The sequence below is a fragment of the Ochotona princeps genome, chromosome 11 (assembly GCF_030435755.1).
Source record: "Ochotona princeps isolate mOchPri1 chromosome 11, mOchPri1.hap1, whole genome shotgun sequence".
Classification (NCBI taxonomy): Eukaryota; Metazoa; Chordata; class Mammalia; order Lagomorpha; family Ochotonidae; genus Ochotona; species Ochotona princeps.
In genome coordinates, this window is record NC_080842.1 from 43,578,721 (window position 1) to 43,599,241 (window position 20,521).

A 20,521-nucleotide genomic window follows, 5' to 3' on the forward strand; every position below is an offset into this window, starting at 1 on the left:
AACCCAGGTACTCCCAACATGGGATACAAGCATGCCAATTAACATCTTAACCACTGCACCAAGTGATTGACACACAAAGTGTTATATTTGAGGTTAGTTTGAAACATGCTGCCCAGTGAGCAAGCAAGGGAAAGAGATTCTAGGCAGAATAGCACTTACGTATTTTATAGGAGAATTTGGAAATTGCATGTTTTTTTTTTTATATGATCATACCAATGTAGAAACTATCTCATGAAAAATCCCTAGTTTTGGCTTACGCTGTAGACCAGTGGTGCCTACCTCTCTGTGACATCTGAGAGTTACCAGGGAGTTTGCGAAAAATCCTAAAACTATTGATCATGTTGAATAGTTCCTGGAGTAGGAGCTAGGAGTGTTTTTTGTCATGCATCTTGAGTGAGTGCAGGTGTCATTTAAGAGTTGCTGTTACTAATGTTGGGAATCTCCATGGGGAACTTAAGCAGGCAAGGAGATGGTGACAGTAGTTACTGTTTCAAGAGGCTTGGAAGCATCCCCTGTAAGTTCTCACTCCCCTTCTGTGGTGGTGACAGTGTCTCCATTTTGTCATTGATTGGATTTTTCTTTCAGAATGATCGTTTTGGTTACTGGATGATGTGCTGGAGGGAAAATGGGATTGCAAAATACAATCACGTAGCAATGTTCATTGCTTCAGGTTTTCAGTGGTGTGGGGGAAGCTGTGATCTTGCAGAGTGATGATATAAGTGTAGTGATGAGCTTTCAGTGTGAATTACAGTTTGAAAGCTTTAGACTCACAAGAACAGGTCAGCTACACCTTTGCAGAGATCCTCCAAGACTTATCTGCAAGGCAGAAATAGAGAGAGACAGAAAGAGATCTTCCATCTATGGTTCACTCCTCAAACAGCTGCAACTGCCTGGGCTGGCCAGGCCAAAACAGGGCACCACCACACACTCTGAGTGTCACATGTGGATGTAGGGACCCAAACACATAACCCAATTTTCCACTGCTTTCCCAGTAGATCAGAAGAGAAGCAGCCGGGACAAGTGTGGAATGCCAGCATCCCAGGCACTGGCTTACCCCACTGCACCACAATGGCACCCCAGCTTTGAGCTGTAGAAAGAGCTCCCAGCAACCAAAAACTTTGACCATCATGAAAGGGACCTGCTTGTGGGAAGCATAAAAGTGGGTTTTGAACATGAAAATGAAATACCAAAAATGCTCTTACAATAATTTCTCTGCAGTACAAAAATTACACTTTTAGTGCAGTGATGGGCATAAGTTGTGACATGGAAGATCTGTACCTTACTGCTATGTGACTTCCCATTAGAAGCAGAATCAAGTAAAATGTTATTGTAATTATGTTAGACATTACTTCAGTGGCCCAAGTAATACGAACATGTTTGTAATACCATATGAGATAAAGATTTTCTTTTGTTTTTGTTTAATTTTTGTCTGTGCCCAGTTAGTTTAGTGGAAAATCATGACGTGAATGAAATTGGTTGGATTTCTTAAGACTTTGGAATTCTGTCTTCTTCAATGTGTCCTCAAGTTTCTTTAGCAAGATTCTTTATCACTCAGTGACAAATCAGCACTGAACAATGACTAATCAATTCCTCTAAAATTGTCAGGTTAGCAAATTACCCTGAAGTATCTGTAAAACAACTATAGAATTTTATTTCCCTTCAGACTCAAAAATTGAGTTACCATCTAAAATGCCATGTGGTTTTATTTTGGTCATTAATTTCAAATTATACTCACATAGATAATTCTTGGATATCATAGCTCCCAAAGTGCTTACAATCTACCACTGCACAAGCGAAATAATTGCGATGAGCCCACAGTTATTGCTGAGGCACGCCCATAATTCTTTCCCAATTAGACCATCAAGTTCCCTATGGACTTCCCTGAAAGATTTTTAATTACCATCTTTGTATTTTTGAAATAGAACATGAAGCGGCGCAGGCGTCGAGATGTTTTACGAGTACAGCTGGTACGAATATTTGAACTGTTGGCAGATGCAGGTGTCATTAGTCACAGGTCAGTATGGATTCTGGTTTTTAATGCTTTAGAGAGATCAGGAAATATACTCTCTTGTGAAATGCATAAAAACAGACAAGCCGCTTTGCAATGAAATATACTTGTATGCATCACTGAAAATATTATTTACCAATCTAAGATGCATCCAGTATATTAAACAGAAGCCAAAGATGTATTTTCAAACTCTACCATCAGAACTAAATTGCCCCAGGCAAAAATTGGTTGCAGTGTTGCTATGATTTTGGTATTTCTTGATGCCTAGCTATCTAGGTAAGGAAACAGTGGTTCTTTAAGAGTTCCTTTTTTCTTACCTTGTGCTAAAGATCTGCTTCTTCTGGCTTAAATATTTCCATTCTATACATTAAAAGGTTTGCAAATGCATTCCAGTGAACTGTTGCCTGTGCTACTGGGGAAAATTACGACAGCTACAAACACAATTCATAACCATGCTTTTTATCACTCACAAAACCGTAACATCTGAAGTGAAGGCGGCTTGTTACCCAGGCCAGTCAATCCCTTCAGGAGAATTCCGTCACCTGACTGTTTCCTTGGGAAGGTACTGAGCCTTGAAGGAAGTCTGTGCTGCAAGTACAGGTAGCGTGCGGGTAACCACGATACCTATGAAAATGAGCAGACACATCTTGCTCCTTTCTGCCTTTCTCATCCTCGAAGCCTCTGCATCTCCTGAATGAAAAGCTATGTATTCCAACAGAGAGCTAGAACGGTTGATTAAAGTCACGTATACAATTACAGTTCAGTGGCATTTCCTTGACTAAGATGTGCTATCAGCTTTTATATTTGAGAAGGCCAAGGCCTTGTTCATTTAACTTTTGTGTGTTAAGTTCCATAATTCCATGACCATGAAATTTAGATATGTGTTATTATGATTTTGATCGCTAATGGTTTTTTTCTTTGAAGCCATGGTTTCTTTATCGTTTATTTTGTTCATTGTTTTCAGTGCAAGTGGTGGCCTTGATAATGAAACACATTTCCTCAACAACACTTTATTGGAGTATGTAGATTTAACTAGACAACTCCTGGAAGCAGAGAATGAAAAAGACTCTGACACACTGAAGGATATACGATGCCATTTTAGTGCCTTAGTGGCGAATATCATTCAGAATGTTCCAGGTAGTATTTTCGGTTTCTTCAAGCATTGTTGAGTACTGAGAAACCATCATGTTTTTCTTTCTTTGAAATTCTGTAACCTTTGTCATTAAGGCAATTTGCAAACTGGGAAAATATCAGCATAACGTGATGGCAAGAGTTTGTTTTATCTCTGAATTAATGTCAGAGTTCAAAAAACAACTCAGATACATTTTCAATAATAATCAAAGCACTGATAGAAAAATCTGAAGAAATCAATGGAATAAGCTCTTTAAACAGGCTTTCCTAGATGCAATGGGCCCAGCATAGTGCTCCAAATGATACGAATTAAGTTAACAGCAAACTTTTGAATAGTGAGAAAGGAACATAGGTCAAAGATATGAAGTGTAGCCAGATAACAGGTGAGTCTGTTAGAGAGAAGGTGCCTTATTGACAGTTGTTAGTTTAGGCATGACAAAGATTGATCTATGTGATAGCATCTTAAAAAGTAAAAAGCTCTTCTAAGTGTTCCAGACATAAGAAGTCAATGTAGCCTTTGGCTATTGAACATTGACTATTTAACAACAATAGTATAAATGTTTTCCTCTCTGAAGAAAAAAACGTGAAGTTATTTTGTGATTTTATGCAAACAGTTGGCTATTAAAGAATTTGTATTTTATAGCAGGGTCATTTAAGCACTTATATTGGTGTTTTAATTTTAAGTGCAAAAATCCTGATCTTTGTGAGGAAAAGATGCTATTTAGAAGGAAAAGAGTGATTTTTTCCCTCTCTATTTCTTATCTGAATCTCATTATTGTATAAATATGATTATTTCAGTTATTGAACACTTTTCTGCAACCTCCACATTGGTTTATTATGCTGCTGTTGAGTTTCTTCAACAAGGATTGTTGTAGAGAACTTACAGAATTTCAAAGTAGCAAACATCCCGGCACCTAGTGGATTACACGTTGCACTGCCTCCCAGAGCCCAGGAGTTTTCTGGTGCCGACAACAAGAGGCAGTGTGCTGGGTGGCATACCTGGCCTCACCCCTTACTTCCAGGAGAGAAGCTGGCTCTCTATTGATCTGTGTTGTGCATGAAGATTCCATGTAAGATTTCTTTTTTGAAGTCAGCTGTCTGCTGAAAACATTGCACAGTTTCAAAAATACTTATCTAGTCCAAAGCCCTCATTTCCCAGTGCACCAAGATCCAGAGAAATGTTTGAGTTAATGTCTTCTTGGCCACATCCACCAAGTAGATGGTGACAGGCTGAAGAGAAGTGGGCCAGTTGCCTAGCCCTGTGCCCACCCAGGGGTGTGCCACAGGTGATGCTGCACTCAGGTGACACAGGCTGCCACATGTTTTCAGGGACTTGCTTATTTGAAAACATTGTTACAATGCAAGATTTGGAGTAGGCGCATATGAAAACTTAGCTTTTTTTTTTTTTAAAGAGCATTATGTATTCACCAGCGGGAAAGTTGACATGTGTTCTAGAAATGGCAATGAGTTTTTTTCCATCTCCCTTTTATCTCTAGTGCACCAGAGAAGAAGTATCTTTCCTCAGCAGAGCCTTCGTCACAGTCTCTTCATGCTGTTCAGTCACTGGGCAGGACCTTTCAGCATCATGTTTACGCCCTTGGACAGATACAGTGACAGAAATATGCAAATTAATAGACATCAATACTGTGCTTTAAAGGTATGTGCTTAGAAGCCTGGTTTTGTGTGGTTTTTTTTTAAGAGCTGAGTTAAATTATGTCTCTCAGTAACCGGCATTATGAAGGAAAATGATTTGTTCAAAGTACTGTATTGCCTTCTCTATTCAGATACTTCTTACTGTAAGCTTACTTAAATACATATAGGGCTCTGTCCGAAAAAGCCACTCTACCAAGGTTTTATGACCATTTTCTTAGAGAACTGAGGATTGCCTCCAAGAGAAACTAATTCTTTCCTAGCTAAGCACTTGGTCTTTTATCTTCTCTTGTCACACTGTTCAAACCTGTGTCTATGTGGATACGATGATATTTATTTAGTAATTTAAAAAACCTGTTTTAGAAATCTGTTATACAGAGTTGAAGGTATTATGGCTAGATATGCATGAGTAAAAGTGTCTTTCCCTTCTCATTAAGCAGCCAGAATTTACCCTCTCAAAGTTTTTGAGTGTAATTCTAATATTATTGTTTGAAGGCTATGTCTGCTGTACTGTGTTGTGGCCCTGTTGCAGATAATGTAGGACTTTCATCAGATGGCTATTTGTACAAATGGCTGGATAACATTTTAGACTCCCTGGACAAAAAGGTAATTATAGTTCCCTGATAATGTCATAATTTTCATAGCCTTATTTGATTTTTAATTGTATGATTCATTGAAATTGTCTTTCAAAAAGCAAGTTAGGGCAGATTGCAAAAAGCTTATTATGTGAAACTAAGTATGATGCCATAAATTAAGAAAATTATAATTCCTACTACTCATTTAGATAATATTAATTTGCCTTATTCGAGGATTTATATGGTGGTGTATATATATTTATACATATAAATATTACTAGAATTATTATATATACACCACCGTATTAGTCCTCGAATAAGGGCATATATATAGTATATGTAAATATATATTTCTCAGTATTGAAATATTTATGTAGCCTCAGTGAGCTCCATGGAACAATTATATTGTTTTCTATGTTTAATAATTTTATTATTTGGCCACTTTGCAGTAAATCATTCCTTCGCATCTCCCTGTTCTCATTCTATATGCACACAGACTTCACAGCTTAAAATAGGACTTATATTTTTTCCCTCAGAATAATCCTCCTGTTGAGTTACCAAAATCAAGATATAAAGCATAGTAAAAGTAATGTTAGTAGCTCATTATTCTCATTGTTCATCGTCCTCACCCGCATTCAGAGCTGTCTTGGAATCCAATCAGCCTGAAGAGCCTGCTATCAGTTGAGGCCAAGCGCAGCTTGTTCATGATCCCCTTCCTCTTGGGGGGGGATGAGGAAGACTGGCTGAATAAACAGAAAAGAATTGAACTAGAGAAGACTGAGTTTTGCCATTACAGATAATGTAGAATAAATACACATACTATGTTACTTTAATAAGAATACAGAGAAGAAAATGATTCAGTAACAGGTGACTTTCTCCTTTTGCTTCCCGGGTGATGTTGCCCCCTGGTTTCCTTAGGTTCATCAGTTGGGCTGTGAAGCAGTTACGTTACTGCTGGAGCTGAACCCAGATCAGAGCAACCTGATGTACTGGGCTGTGGACCGATGTTACACGGGTTCCAAGAGGGTAGCCGCCGGCTGCTTTAAGGCCATTGCTAATGTTTTCCAGAACAGGTATTCCAAAGACTCGTTTCATTGTCCTTCCTTTTAAAAAAAATGTTTCCTTTTTAATTTAGAAATTCTTAAAACAAACAAACAAGCAAACAAAAAACCCTGCTATATCTTTCCCTAAGCTCTAAGGGGATGTGACCAAAATACGGGTAATGATCGCCAGATATCTGTTGTGGTACTTGCTGCCATAACACAGTAGTAGTTTCCTCACAGCCACAGGCTTGCCTGTTGTGTGTTGTATTGATTAGCTTTGGTGAATGCCTCAGAACGCTGGAATCTATCTAACGTGTAAAATTTCTCCCTAGGGATTATCAGTGTGACACAGTGATGCTCCTGAATCTGATCCTGTTTAAAGCAGCTGATTCCTCCAGAAGTATCTATGAAGTTGCTATGCAACTGTTACAGGTTTGTAAACAGATGTTAAGATATTTTAGACCATATTTAGAAAAATACAATAATTTAATCTTGTCGTTACACTATACTGCCTTTCATAGTTGGCTTCAACAGTGAAGTGTACTATCGTTTTCATTATCAAAACACAAGACAAAGATAATGTAGATGCTTAACATTATACGTAATGCAAACAATTCAGTGAATAAAAGGAAGATTATGTACATTATTGTGTGTCTATAAAGGTACTTATGAACAGTGAGTGATTAGAGCTTGTGTACACAGATGAATAATGTGAGTTGAATGGTTTTTTTTGTGAGAGTTATGTAAAAACTAGTTAGTTCTTTTTTTATATCTTTGTATAACTTTTTCTGATAAAATTGAGGGGATATAACTTGGAAAGGTTACTGAGCATGTGCATTGTACGTTCTGCAATAATTAACTCAGTGATAATTGTCAGGGGGCTTCAAACCTAACCAAAGGCTAAGAGTAAAATTTGAGTAGATGCTGAAAATTTCCAAAAGCTTTGAAATCCTACTGATTCTCATAGGACCATCTTAGGAATTAGACCTTTGCCAGTGAAGTAGAAAATTCAGGAGAATAGCAGTTCATGTGATACAAGATAAGAAAGATCCTCTGTCCGATGGTTCAATCCCCAAGCGGCCACAACAATAGGAGTTGAGCCTATCCAAAGCCTCAATAGCTTTCCCAGGACACTAGCAGGGAGCTGGATGGGAAGCAGGGCTGCTGGGATTAGAATTGGTTCCCATATGGGATCCCAGCGCATGCAAGGCGAGGACTTCAGGTACGAGGCTACTGCTTCAGGCCCTTGGGAGAAGTTTTTTGTTTCCCTTTATTTACAGCTGAGCTTTATAGAGTCATATAAAATCTTTACTTGAAGTTTGTGAATTATGTTCTGGTAGATTCTTGAACCGAAGATGTTTCGCTATGCTCACAAACTGGAGGTTCAGAGAACAGACGGAGTGCTCAGCCAGTTGTCTCCTCTGCCACATCTGTATTCTGTGTCCTATTATCAGCTGTCCGAGGAACTTGCGAGGGCCTATCCTGAACTAACTCTCGCCATCTTCTCAGGTAGGATTGCAGAACTGCTCATTAATTTTTCTTTAGCAATCATTTCTTAAACTATGGGAAATTTCAAATTGTTTACGTTTGGGGCTGAGTCAAAACATAACGCATAAGTAAGAATATTGTTTTCTTTATTAAGGACTCAATACCAATCCATCATAAATAAGCTTCTTCGGATAGACTTTACAGGACTCCATGATGGTCTCCCTGCTCACCCCACTGCAGGATACAAAAAAAAAAGAAGGAAGAGGAGCTCCATGTGCAATGTTAAAATATTTCTTTAGTAGCTATTGAACTTCCTGAGTATGATTTGCATGTTGTCCTGTCTTTAATAACAAAAGTCAAGGGCAAAGAAAAATATCTCTTTCTGTAAGTGAAAGCTCTAATTTAAGGGGCAGGTGGTACAGTTTCTTGAGCAGAACTATGGGGCGTTTCATGTGGCTTTCCTGTCCTTTGGGCTGGCACCTATTCCTGCCAGGGATTGTCGCACGTCGGGGCTGTGCATCAGTGAAGCAGCTCGCTCTCTGGGCCTACCAGCGCTCCAGTTGAGAATTTCTGATGTTGGTCTAATTCAGCCTCCCGTGTTAGGGAAGTACTATTGTCAGTGCCCCTACAGGGTCTTGTGCTTTTGCTGAACAGTCTTAATTACGGCCCGGGAGATGAGACACTCAGCCGCTCTTTTCCTGTGGCAAGATCTCTGACCAATCTGAGTCCTGAATGTGCACCAGAACTGTCATTCAGGGAATCAGTAGGCTCTGCTGGGGGTCCTTCCCTTCATTTGGGCTCAAGACATATAGGCTTGGGACATCTGTCCTAGCACCTGTCATAGAACCTACGTCAGCAGTAGGAATCATTTGTTTCCCCTACCTAAGTGACCCAAGTGAGGAGAAAAGCAGCTGCTCTTCTGCTGACGTTCAGTTCTGAAGACCTGTTTAGTTGGCTCTCATTGGTGCCAGCTATCTTGCCCCTTCCTCTTTCCAAGTTGGCACGTCGTTGACAACTCTTCCGAGGTGGAGATGGGTGATCAGCGACACAAAGCAGTGGTCACCATGAACATGTTTCTGTGGCTGCTGGGCTTCTGCTGGGCTCCTGCAGAAAAAGCAGAGAAGCCTTCTGTTAGTTAGCAGGGCTGCCAGAGCTGGTGTGGACCAGGCCCACAACACAGGCTCCTTGTCATTTTAACTCTACTTAAAATCACCTCCGAACCTGAACATATTCTGAAGTGAATGTCAGCTTGCTGTGGTTTTGCACTTTCGTTCTCATGGCAAGATGAGTACAGTTGCCATTGGGCATACACTGTGTACACACAGTTGTCAGCACAAGCTTTGCCCACTTGGCAGTACGAAGAGTCGTGTTTTGTCCTTTCTCTGGGCCCAGTGCAGGGGTCTTCTGTGGCATCTGTAGCCTGGCAAGTGCCTTCCACCGCCTCCTCCTTCACACACACTCCTGATCCCTTGCCTGTTTTACCTGGCTTGGACTACCTACACACTTCCATGTCCTTGGCTACGTTGTTTTGCTTGTAGTGTGCATCATTTTGCAATCCCTTCAGCAGTGCACATACATAAATGTTTCAGTTTTGAAAAGTATATTATACTTATAGCAACCTGTTAGCTGTTGATTTTCTTTATGATGGGTCAGTGTGGTAAAATTGTTTTAACATAGAAATAGTGCTTATAACTGTTAAACTTAATGAGCAAAATCTGGCTTTTTATTCCTTATGAGAGAAATGTTGAAATTAATTACAGTGAGAGCAAACTGAAGTTAGAACAATTCTCTCCTCTGGTTTGTTTTTAATTAGAGATAAGCCAGAGAATTCAGACAGCACACCCTGCTGGACGACAAGTAATGCTGCACTACCTGTTACCTTGGATGAACAACATTGAGTTAGTGGATTTAAAGCCTTTGCCCACAGCAAGGAGACATGATGAAGATGAAGAGGATTCATTAAAAGACCGAGAACTGATGGTGACCAGCAGGCGCTGGTTACGAGGAGAGGGCTGGGGATCCCCACAAGCCACTGCAATGGTTTTAAACAATCTGATGTACATGACAGCAAAGGTAAAATGAGTTTTGTATTTGAGCTACACAAAATTATTGAGTTAAAGATAGTTAGAAACAAAAATAAATTTGATAGTCCTATGATAACTAAACAAAATGCATTGTAAATTCCTATCTTTAAAATTGTTAGATATGAAACCTTGATTTTTAACTGATTCTTCAGTGAATAATCATAATGACGTTTAGATTTGTTGAACGAAATGCTTGCTCCTCTAAAGTGTGCAAAAGATTAAAACAGCCCATAAAAATAATATTATTTGTATTTTCTGGTGTCAGATTTGGTTTTAATACACTGTCATTGCTGACATGTTTGTTGTGTGTGTGCTATATTTAGTACGGTGATGAATTGGCCTGGTCAGAAGTGGAAAATGTGTGGACCACACTTGCGGATGGCTGGCCAAAGAACTTGAAAATCATTTTGCACTTTTTGATTAGCATCTGTGGAGTGAACAGCGAACCAAGCCTCTTGCCTTACGTATGTATTCAAGTTGAAGTAATCTGATTTTTAAAACATTTTTTGCCACATGTCTTCTTAGAGGTGAGGCCAGGGCTGAGAGGAGGAGAGTTGGGAAAGGGTAGGTGACTCTTTTATTCAGCAAGATAACTGAGTGTAGTACAAGACAGGTGTGTTCCTGTGTGCTGGTCATTACAAACTGATGGATGGTTCCAAAAGTGACTGCAAGCTCATGCCTACTGTATTTCATGACTAAATCACCAAGCTAATAAAGTCCAGTTGTGATAAGAGTGACAAAGGGAAATCTCAGAGTGTGTTGGGGAGCAACACGGGAATCACAGCTGTCAATGGCTTGAAGAGAACACTTGAGAAGACATGGTGCTGAAGTCAAAATCCATGAAGTTGGGGATGCTTAGAGTTTTGGCAAGGCTGAAACAGGCATTTGGATGTTACCACTAGGTAGTAAATGGGAGATCAGCACCTATAGAATTGTACCTAAAGATTCTAGAAGCTCAGGAAGACACTGGAAGAGACAGCGAGCAAAGGGGCGCATGTGGTGTAGCTGTTACACCAGCAGTTAGGATGCTCTCATCCTGTGTTGGAGTGTCTAGCGTTCTGCTCTGCCATGCTCTCTGTTCTAGCTTCCTGCTAATGGAGACCCTGGGAGGCAGTGCTACTGGCTGAAGTCAATGGGCTCATGGCTACCAGTGTAAGCCCAATTCACTCCCCGCTTTTGAGCTCATTTGAAAGTCAAGTAGTGGATACGAACTCACTGTGTGTCGTCTTGTTTCTCAAATCAGTAAGGAAGCATTTACTTTCATAAAGAAGTAGAAAGTAAAGAACACATAAAATAAAGGGTGTAACATTTCTGCCCTTAAATCGCTCCGAAAAAAGAAGACAGCAGGAAACCATCAAACGTGAAAGTCACATGGAATATGCATACACATGTATATTTTGGGGGCTTCAGACATTCAAGAAAACAGAATCAAAAGAGAATGGGCTTTTCCCATGAATGGTGCGAGGCTGTCTCACATGTGTAAGTGATGGGAGTAGTCCTGGAGCAAAAAACTGATTCTGCAGTGTGCTTCTCAGAAAGTGCTTACAGATACTCCTTCACAAGCTGTTTAACAGCTTTCCTTGAGCCAGCATTTCTGAGTTCCCAGGGTCACTGCAAGCATCATCTTCTAGGCAGATATTGGACAAAGTGTCATCTGAGAAGGTCTTAGAAAGTTAGGGCTCCGGTCCCAAACAGCCCACCCCATTGCCTGCTCGCTGCCCTTCAGCAGTACCACCTCAGGCCTTTGCACCTACATCCTTCTCTTGCCTCAGAGAGCGTGTGTCCCTTCCCCGACCCCTCCTGCTCTCCACTCAGCTGTCAGATCCCAGAACTTGGCTACACATTGATCTGAAAGCCAACACGGGCCTCCCTCCCTCTCACAAACACACACACACACTCTTTTTTTTTTGGAAAGGCAAATTCCCAAAGTGAAGGACATACAGAGAGACAGAATCCTCCATCTACTGGTTCACTCCCGAGTGGCCACAGCGGCTGCAGCTGAGCTGATTCAAAGCCAGGAGCTTTGAGATCCCTCAAGGTCTCTCATGAGGTCCAGGGTCCCAAGATCTTGGGCCATGCTCTATTGCTTTCCCAGGCTACAAGCAGGAAACTGGATGAGAAGTGGAGCAGCTGGGAAACAAACCAACACCCATATGGGATCCCAGGCATTCAAGGCAAGGATTTTAGCAACTAGGCTATCATGCTGGGCCCATACACTGCTTACTGTTTTCCAGCCTCCTGGGTCTCCGTGGCACTTAATCTTCACCACACATCGTCTCTTTGTTTCCTTTTTGTTATAGTCTTATTGATGAATGAAACAAGGCAGAGAGACCATCACTGCCTCAGGGTCACACAGCCACCTGGCTCTGGACCTGGGGCTGGAATTCAAGCCTGATGTTGAATAGCAGGTGAAAATGTCATAGGGATGGGTTGAGTCTTCTGTAGGACTTTACAGGGTTAGGCTTAGGTGCGTAGATTCAGAGATCTCCATCCAGCAGGGCATGCTCAGAGGAAACTGAGGCAGAGACTGGGAAGGAGCAGCAGGTGCACACAGTGGGAATGAAGGAAGTGGAGGGCTGGGTGCAAAGTGTCAGGTTTCCCTGGGGAGTCAGTGTTGGGCTGTTGGTATGATGCCATCGGTGAGTGTTCAGATCTGCAGTCGGGGGTTCTTGTTTGTCTGACTCATCTGTAGATCTTATTCTAGGAGTGGGGTTGGGGCCTGAGGGTCTGTCTTTTCTAACTCATTCTAGATGTTGATGCTTTTACCACAGAGACCACATTTCAAGTTCTGAGGATTAAAGTGGAGAGAAAAAGGGAGATGGGCTAGTTATTTCGGTAATACGTAGTAGTAAAACACCTGTAACACACACTACAGATACATTCTCCCCACTTGATTCATTGTACATTAGCCGTTTTTGAAAGAGCTTTATAACTCTTAACTCATTTAAGGTAGATAACTGCTACCTGTTTCCATTTTGCAGATGAGAAAATGGAGAATCACTTTCTAGTTGGTCTAGTTATTAGGTCCACATTTCAGTGCAGGACATGTAGTTTAAAGTCTAGATTGGTGCTTGTTCCTTGCTTCTAATTATGACTATAATTCTGAGTTGAATATAGGAATAGGGAAGACAGAATAAAGAAGAAGTCCTGGATTTGGAATTTGGCTAACTAGAAATCAAAGGAAAGTCTTAGGATGATACTAATCAAAACTTCTTCTCTAAGAACAAAACCATTATGGGTAGCCATTCGGTATAATAGTGCAGACGTGGTTTGAGATGCCCACATCCAGTCTGAGTGCCTGGGTTGGAGTATCAGCTCCACTCCTGGTCCCACCTACCTGCTAAAGTGCACCCAGGAACGCAGCTCATCTAACACTTAAAATTGAACTTACTCCGCCAAAATCTCAGACACCTTTATACGATAAAAATTGTGCTTTTTCTTGTCTGGATCTTTTGTGACAGGTGAAGAAAGTTATTGTGTATTTAGGTAGAGACAAAACAATGCAGTTGCTGGAAGAGCTGGTGAGTGAACTTCAGCTGACCGACGCTGTCAGTTCCGGGGTCACTCACATGGATAATCCCCCATACTATCGCATGACTTCCAGCTATAAAATCCCTTCCGTCACCTCAGGTGAGATGTTACCTATAACTGGCTATTTTTGTATTAAAAGGGGAACTACATAATTACACATGTTAGCAAGTATTTGAGTCTTTGTTTAGAAAAAAAAAAACAAATACAAGCTATATATAGTAATTTATCTTAAAATTCGTTGAGTCCTCTAAGGAGTAAAGGATGAGAACAGTGATTGGGTTTTATATTATAGAGGGAAGTGATATTTAGCCAGAGCTGTAATATAAATTTACATGTTCCTGTAAAGCGAGTGTATTCTTAATTAATGTGATTGTCATGTTAAAGTTAGAAAATGTTTACTTGCTAAAATTATTTCTGTAATTCCATTTTATAATTGGATTTATGCATTGGCTATAATGCATTGTATCCAATCACATATCTGTTCTTAAATATGCATAAACATATAGTTACAATAATTTTTGAACTTTATTTGTATTGTAAATCGACATAGTTGTATTTATTTATGGACTACAAAGTGCTAATCTAATTTCTTAATACAATGTGAAATAATTAAATCCAGTGAATTAGCTATGTCTGTCATCTTCAGTATAAACCAAAATGTAAGTTGAAAAGACTATGTCCCTGAGGTTCTAATTTCCATTGAAAATCAATATAATAGCAAAAGAACTGGAGATGAAATTTCTGTGTAATTCTTTGTTGCTTAGTGTATATTAAAAGTTTTCAGCATGTTAACAATAATGTTGCCTGTGTACTTAAAGTATTTTCAGTTACATATTTGTAATTTTGTCATCTGTTTTAGTTTTTTTCTATTTTCTAGGAGATTGCTAATATTTTTATATTTTTATTGAATTTATAGGATAATTTAAATTCCAAAAATGTGGGTTTTTTTAGTGACACCTCTTCTTGTTTCCTAGTTGCATTCGTTTTCTGTATATGATAAAGTTAAACTTTTCTTCTCCCAGCAGAAGTCTTTACTTTTTCTGAATTGCTCTTTATTTTGATGGTCTTAGTAAAAGGTTTTCTTAAGCCCACCAGTTTTAAATCTGTTTTCATAAAGTGGAGTGTTAACGATACCTACTACGTTTCCTAAGTATATGTTAACTTTCCTGGCGATTTCAGTGATCCTGTATGTGTCTATAAGTCTTTTCCTTTGGCTCAGATTTCCTAGAGACATATCTGTTCATCTGCCTGCTGTAGAAGGGCTGTGTCTGTGCATGATATGTGCTTAGACACAGGTGCACACACATGCACACACAGCTGTGAGTCTTCTGGAAGCCCAGTGGCACGAAAGGGTTGTAGGGCAGGATACAGCCTCGAACTCGAGCATGCAGATTTCCACCTAATCGCCCTTTCTCAGTAAGATGCTGTCTTCCTCAGCCATATATAGTGTACCTTATCCAGAAATATGATTTCCTTTCATTAGAAATAAGTTCTGGCAGTGTGAAGAGACAGAATCTTCCCTACAAGAGGCAGGAGATAGATTTTGGAAATCAGCTGCTTATAAAATACGTTTTTAACCAGTTCTCCCTACTTTATGCCACCCATTGTTGAGCCTTTTTGGATGCTCAGCAGTGTAACTCTGGCAGCTGCCTCTTTGCTCCCACGACCCACTGAGGATTCAGCCTTCGGAGCAGTTTCTTCTTGCCCCTTTGTTTTCTAGCATTCAAGAATGCCATCTTGTCTCCTTTCCTTCTTGTTTAATATGAGTACATTTCTTTTAAATAGTGACTTTGTTTTCATTTAAGTAGCATTTTTTGTTCTCGTTGAATTCCACCCACTCCTGCACCCCAAGCCTTTTAAAATTCTGTTTGTGTTGTTTCAGGAACTACTTCCAGTAGCAATACAATGGTAGCTCCCGCAGAAGGCAATCCTGACAGTAAGCCCGTAAAGGAGAACCTGGAGGACAGGTGAGTACTGTGGTTAGGCTTTCAGCTGGCAGGCAGGCACTGGTTGTCATCCGAATAAATAACCACATCTCCACTGGAAGGTGTATCGTTTAGATTCTAGTGTTGAAATGTATTTCTATATTTTTGACATTAAACATGCAGATTACTAGATTTTTTAAAAAATTTATATTTAATGAGTCACCATTTGGTCTGTCCATTTTATTTAAAACAGATTTTTAACCAGGATATCTGTTTAAGAAAATCTTTAGGTAGAAGTACTTGACTAAAAGCTGAAACTTTTGAACTCTTCGAGACAGAAATTATTACATGTCCTAATACATTTGTACATGATTTCCATACTGAGTTCTTTTTTTTTTTTTAAGATTTATTTATTTTTATTGGAAAGTCAGATATACAGAGAGGAGGAGAGACAGAGAGGAAGATCTTCCATCCGATGATTCACTCACCAAGTGAGCCACAACGGGCCGGTACGCACCGATCCGAAGCCAGGAACCAGGAACTTCTTCCAGGTCTCCCACACGGGTGCAGGGTCCCAATGTATTGGGCTGTCCTCGACTGCTTTCCCAGGCCACAAGCAGGGAGCTGGATGGGAAGTGGAGCTGCCGGGATTAGAACCGGCGCCCATATGGGATCCCAGGGCGTTCAAGGCGAGGACTTTAGCCGCTAGGCCACGGTGCCGGGCCCGCATACTGAGTTCTTTTTTCAACATGGAATGTGAAGCATAACCTACAGAGGCCATTTCCCCGTGAGCAGGGACTAACGGCTGTGATCCTTCCCATAGCTACGTGCACCTGGACATCTGCAGCGGCCTCACCAGCCACTTGAATCGTCAACATCACAGGCTGGAATCCCGATACAGCAGCAGCTCTGGAGGGTCTTATGAAGAAGAGAAAAGTAATCAGTTCCACGTGTTCCTTATTTGAGCAGAATGGCAAGGTGTATTGTTGATTGTTTGTGTGTGGTTAAGTATATTTTGTCCAACAATCGGCTTTTTAAGAGTGTCTCCCTGCCACGGGTGGGTGGTGTTGCAGTATCATCTGAAGTGTCTTAAGAAGCAGTGGTTCTAAGAAGCCATGTAAGTGGAGGAGTTTGCTTTTGAAGGCTCAGGTTCCCATAGAGAAATTGAAAGAAACTTCAGAGCTGGTTCTCAAGGAACATGATGGACCAGACACTGGAAACAAAGTGGTTTTTTTCTAGAGGTTTGTTCTTTCAGCACACAGGTTCATTTTACTAAAAAAAGAAAGCTAGCTCTCCCATGTATTTCAGAGTGAGAAGCCTTCCCAATGCTCACTATCACCTTAAGTTAGAAGAGATGAAAGTACAGGCTTTCAGCCTGGAAAGGCGCCCTAGAGCTGATCTGGTCCAATCTGCTCATTTTGATGTTTATAGAACTGCGGTCCAGAGAGGTTAAGTGACTGACTTACCCATGTCACACAGAATTCACATCTTCTGACATGATCTGTTACTGTTTCCCTGTAGCCCCACTGTGGTAGAGCAGATGTCCTTTAACAATGGATTTGTGTCAGCCCTGTCCCAGGAAATTTACAAGTGAACTTAAAGCAGACCCCTTTTACCAGGCATCTTCACCCACAATGTAGTCTCCTGGTTTGGGCAGCAGATGTGGAATTATCATAAAATGCTAATATAACCTTAGTATAAAGGTGGAACCTAAATCGCTTTCTGTCTTTTCTCCATATTGACTCTCTTTTCTTCTGTCCACTCCCTTCCACCATCCACCCCCTTCCTCTCTCCCTCCCTCTCCTTTTTTCTCTTTGCCTAATTTAATGATACTCATATCCAGGTCTGACTAGCAAACATATGTTAAAGTATTGAGAAATTCTTTTTCATAACTTTCCAATGCTATAAGTAGTTGGTGTCTTACTAGAGTTTGCACATTTTGTCAGACATTAGATGGTGTAGAAAATGAGCTCATTTTATCTTAATAGGTGATTCAATGCCACTTTATTCTAATTGGCGGCTGAAAGTGATGGAGCATAACCAAGGAGAGCCACTGCCCTTGCCGCCAGCTGGAGGCTGCTGGTCGCCACTGGTGGATTACGTGCCCGAGACGTCGTCACCTGGATTGCCACTGCACAGGTGGACCACAGCGTCACTCTCTTTCTGCTAAACACTCCGCTGTCTTCACGCTTTCTGAAAACGCCAGCTAAAAGCCATCTTCCGTATTGTGACACTAAAACAAAGCGTGTTCAGATTTTGATTATGCCAAATTGATATTATTGAACGTCATTCTGCTGTTGCTTTTCTGGGTGTCTGGCAGTGACTTGACCTTTCTGGGACCCAGTTACTACCTTTAAAAGATGTGCACTTCTTGTCCTCTGCATTCTTAATTTGAATCAAATTCAGCTGAATTCTCTGTAGCAAAATCAAACTAAAGTAATGACTGTATTCTTTCCAAACTTATTAAAAACCCTCGCTTATATGTTGAACATCTATGTGGCAAAGCATTGAGCTAGATCTTCAGGTTGAAAGATGAAGAAAATATGGCCTTGATCTCAAGGAACAAACATTACTTGGTTAGCCCTTGTTTTGTTCAAAAGCTATCAATGTTTTTTCAGCTATCTGTCCTTCCTTTTTTTTTTCTTGACAAGTTGTAATTTTCATGAACGATAAAATAATAAAAACACTCGTACAGAATTTTCTTACATTTCTTTAGCTGTAGTAAGAACTCTAACGGCCCTCCTCCTTGTCATAGGTGTAACATAGCGGTGATCCTTTTGACCGATCTGATCATTGATCACAGTGTGAAGGTGGAATGGGGAAGCTACCTCCATCTTCTTCTTCATGCAATTTTTATAGGTAAGCAGTGTTTGATTGTATTCTTCATTTTATGTTTTTATGACCGTGTAAACGTACACTGATATGGGAGCATTTTTAAATGTTTTGGTTCCCTGGATTTTGTGTTACTTCTGTGACAGTGACACTTGGCTGATACCGTGTTCCTCGTCCGGTGGGGTTTTATTCCCAGGTTCTCCTCTCCTCCCAAACATTTAGTCAACCCTAGTCCTGGCCCCATCCTGTGATCACTCATCCTGTCTCTCACACACACACACACACACACACACACACACACACATGCTGTCTACCAGGAAAATTGCCATAGGTGTACCAAGAGTAAAATTCATTTGCCTCTTGGATTGGGCATTTTCAGTGAGTGGAAAATAGAAATACAATTTTATATGGTTCTCCAGAAGTGGATTATTCAAGGTTTGGAATATGACATCCAAAGGTCTGTAGTGTTCTCTGTAATGTGATTGTCAAGCTGCAGTACTTGTGATGGTTTTCTAAGTTTCTTGAAATGTTTGCCCAATATACATGTGGTCATTTCTTTGATAATTGGTAATCTAATCACATATTTACTCACTATTATGGACTCACATACACACAAACGCCTGGATTTTTTTTTAAAAAAGTATGTATAGTACTAGGTAAGAGTATAATGATATCTGAGTTCACTAATTTTTTTTAACTTATTTTGACTTAAAGCATGCTTTAATTTTTTCACTTATTTTTTTAAAGATATATTTATTTTTATTGGAAAGTCAGTTTTACAGAGAGAAGGAGAGACAAAGTTCTTACACCCATTGATTCACTCACCAAATGGCTGCAACAGCCAGAGCTGAGCTGATCCAAAGCCAGGAGCCAGGGTCTTCCACATCTCCCATGTGGTTTCAGTGTCCCAAGGCTGCCTTTCTAGGGTATTAGTATAGAATTAGATGGAAAGTGGACACGAACTGTAACCCATATGGGATGTCATCCCTTGCAGGTGGAGGATTAGCCAGTTGAACCATTGAAATTATAAATGTGAAACACATTTAAAATCTGGGTGACTAGGCATCTAGCCTAGTAATTAAGTAAAAATCCCACATTCCATATCAGAGTACTTGGGTTTAAGTCCTGTCTCTCTTTCCTGTTCTATCTTCCTGCTAATGAGCACCCTGGAAGGCATCAGTGATGGGTCAAGTATTAAGTTCCTGGCACCCATTGAGAGACCTAGATTAAATTTCTGACTTTGGCCCAGGCCAGCACTGGACATTGCAGATATTTAGGAAATGAACTAGTGTATAGAATCGTGTTCTCTGTTGGCCTGAAAGCAAAACAAAACTTGATTGTGTAGTACTATAGGACAGTGAGATATCAAACTTTCGTAAGAACTCTAGACCAATTTAAATAATTGAATACATCATGTTCCTTGAAGTTGTTTGCATAATGTCTTTTGTGAGAATGCTTACCGTTTCTCTTTTCGTGACCATGATTTTTTGCTGTCCTTTTCAGGGTTTGACCATTGCCACCCTGAGGTGTATGAACATTGTAAACGCCTGCTTCTGCACTTATTAATAGTAATGGGACCCAACAGTAACATCCGAACTGTTGCTTCTGTTCTTCTCAGGAACAAAGAGTTGAATGAGCCCAGGGTGCTTACCGTCAATCAAGTTGCACACTTAGATTATACTTTCACAGGTATTTCCTCTAAGTGTACAGTTTGAAAACCTGAACCAAAAGGGAAGTCAACCAAGTAAAACTTGATATGCTAGAGTATATATATATTTGTAATGAGTTTCTGTAGCTTTAAGAACCACTCATGTTATTTATTAATGAGTAAAAGGATCAGTTAAACTTAGAATATTTACATCTATGTTACTTTTACGAATCTTTGTCAGATTTTTAAAGTTCTGAATATGTGATTTAAAAGCACAGGGAAAGAGTACTTAATTTATCGAACACTAGTCATGAAAAAGATGATGAACAGAGAGTTCTCACAAGTTCTGAAAATTATCAAACTAAGATATTGGCAACGTTTTAATTCTCTTCTGTACATTTCCTGTGTTTAAAATGTTGTAGATTTTAAAATGGTAAGACCAAAATTACTGGGATTTTAATGTAACATTTATTTCAGTGTCAGGGTTAATTTTTTTCATACAAGTTAAAATTGTTTCTTTCTGGTCAGATTTTGTGAGGCATACAAGGTTAATGAATTTTAGAGCTACTTATTTTAAACCCTATAATTAGCAAGAAAACAATCATT

The 20,521-nt window shown here is 40.0% G+C and overlaps 1 protein-coding gene across 12 annotated transcripts in view; it reads left to right on the top strand.

The window, feature by feature from the left end:
* The window catches only part of FRYL (FRY like transcription coactivator), a 247,737-nt gene that overhangs the window by 181,078 nt on the left and 46,138 nt on the right, over window positions 1–20,521 (top strand). For all 12 annotated transcript variants that reach the window (XR_009246299.1, XM_058670127.1, XM_058670121.1 and 9 more), the window contains 15 exons: window positions 1,923–2,014; window positions 2,973–3,145; window positions 4,636–4,796; window positions 5,285–5,395; window positions 6,283–6,437; window positions 6,740–6,839; window positions 7,748–7,916; window positions 9,709–9,968; window positions 10,303–10,443; window positions 13,441–13,609; window positions 15,393–15,477; window positions 16,259–16,371; window positions 17,424–17,574; window positions 18,191–18,294; window positions 19,771–19,956. Coding sequence is in view for 11 of the 12 variants with exons in the window: in XM_058670127.1 (XP_058526110.1) it covers window positions 1,923–2,014; window positions 2,973–3,145; window positions 4,636–4,796; window positions 5,285–5,395; window positions 6,283–6,437; window positions 6,740–6,839; window positions 7,748–7,916; window positions 9,709–9,968; window positions 10,303–10,443; window positions 13,441–13,609; window positions 15,393–15,477; window positions 16,259–16,371; window positions 17,424–17,574; window positions 18,191–18,294; window positions 19,771–19,956 (2,170 nt within the window). In the remaining variant the exon portion in view is untranslated. The remainder of the gene's footprint in view (window positions 1–1,922; window positions 2,015–2,972; window positions 3,146–4,635; window positions 4,797–5,284; window positions 5,396–6,282; window positions 6,438–6,739; window positions 6,840–7,747; window positions 7,917–9,708; window positions 9,969–10,302; window positions 10,444–13,440; window positions 13,610–15,392; window positions 15,478–16,258; window positions 16,372–17,423; window positions 17,575–18,190; window positions 18,295–19,770; window positions 19,957–20,521) is intronic.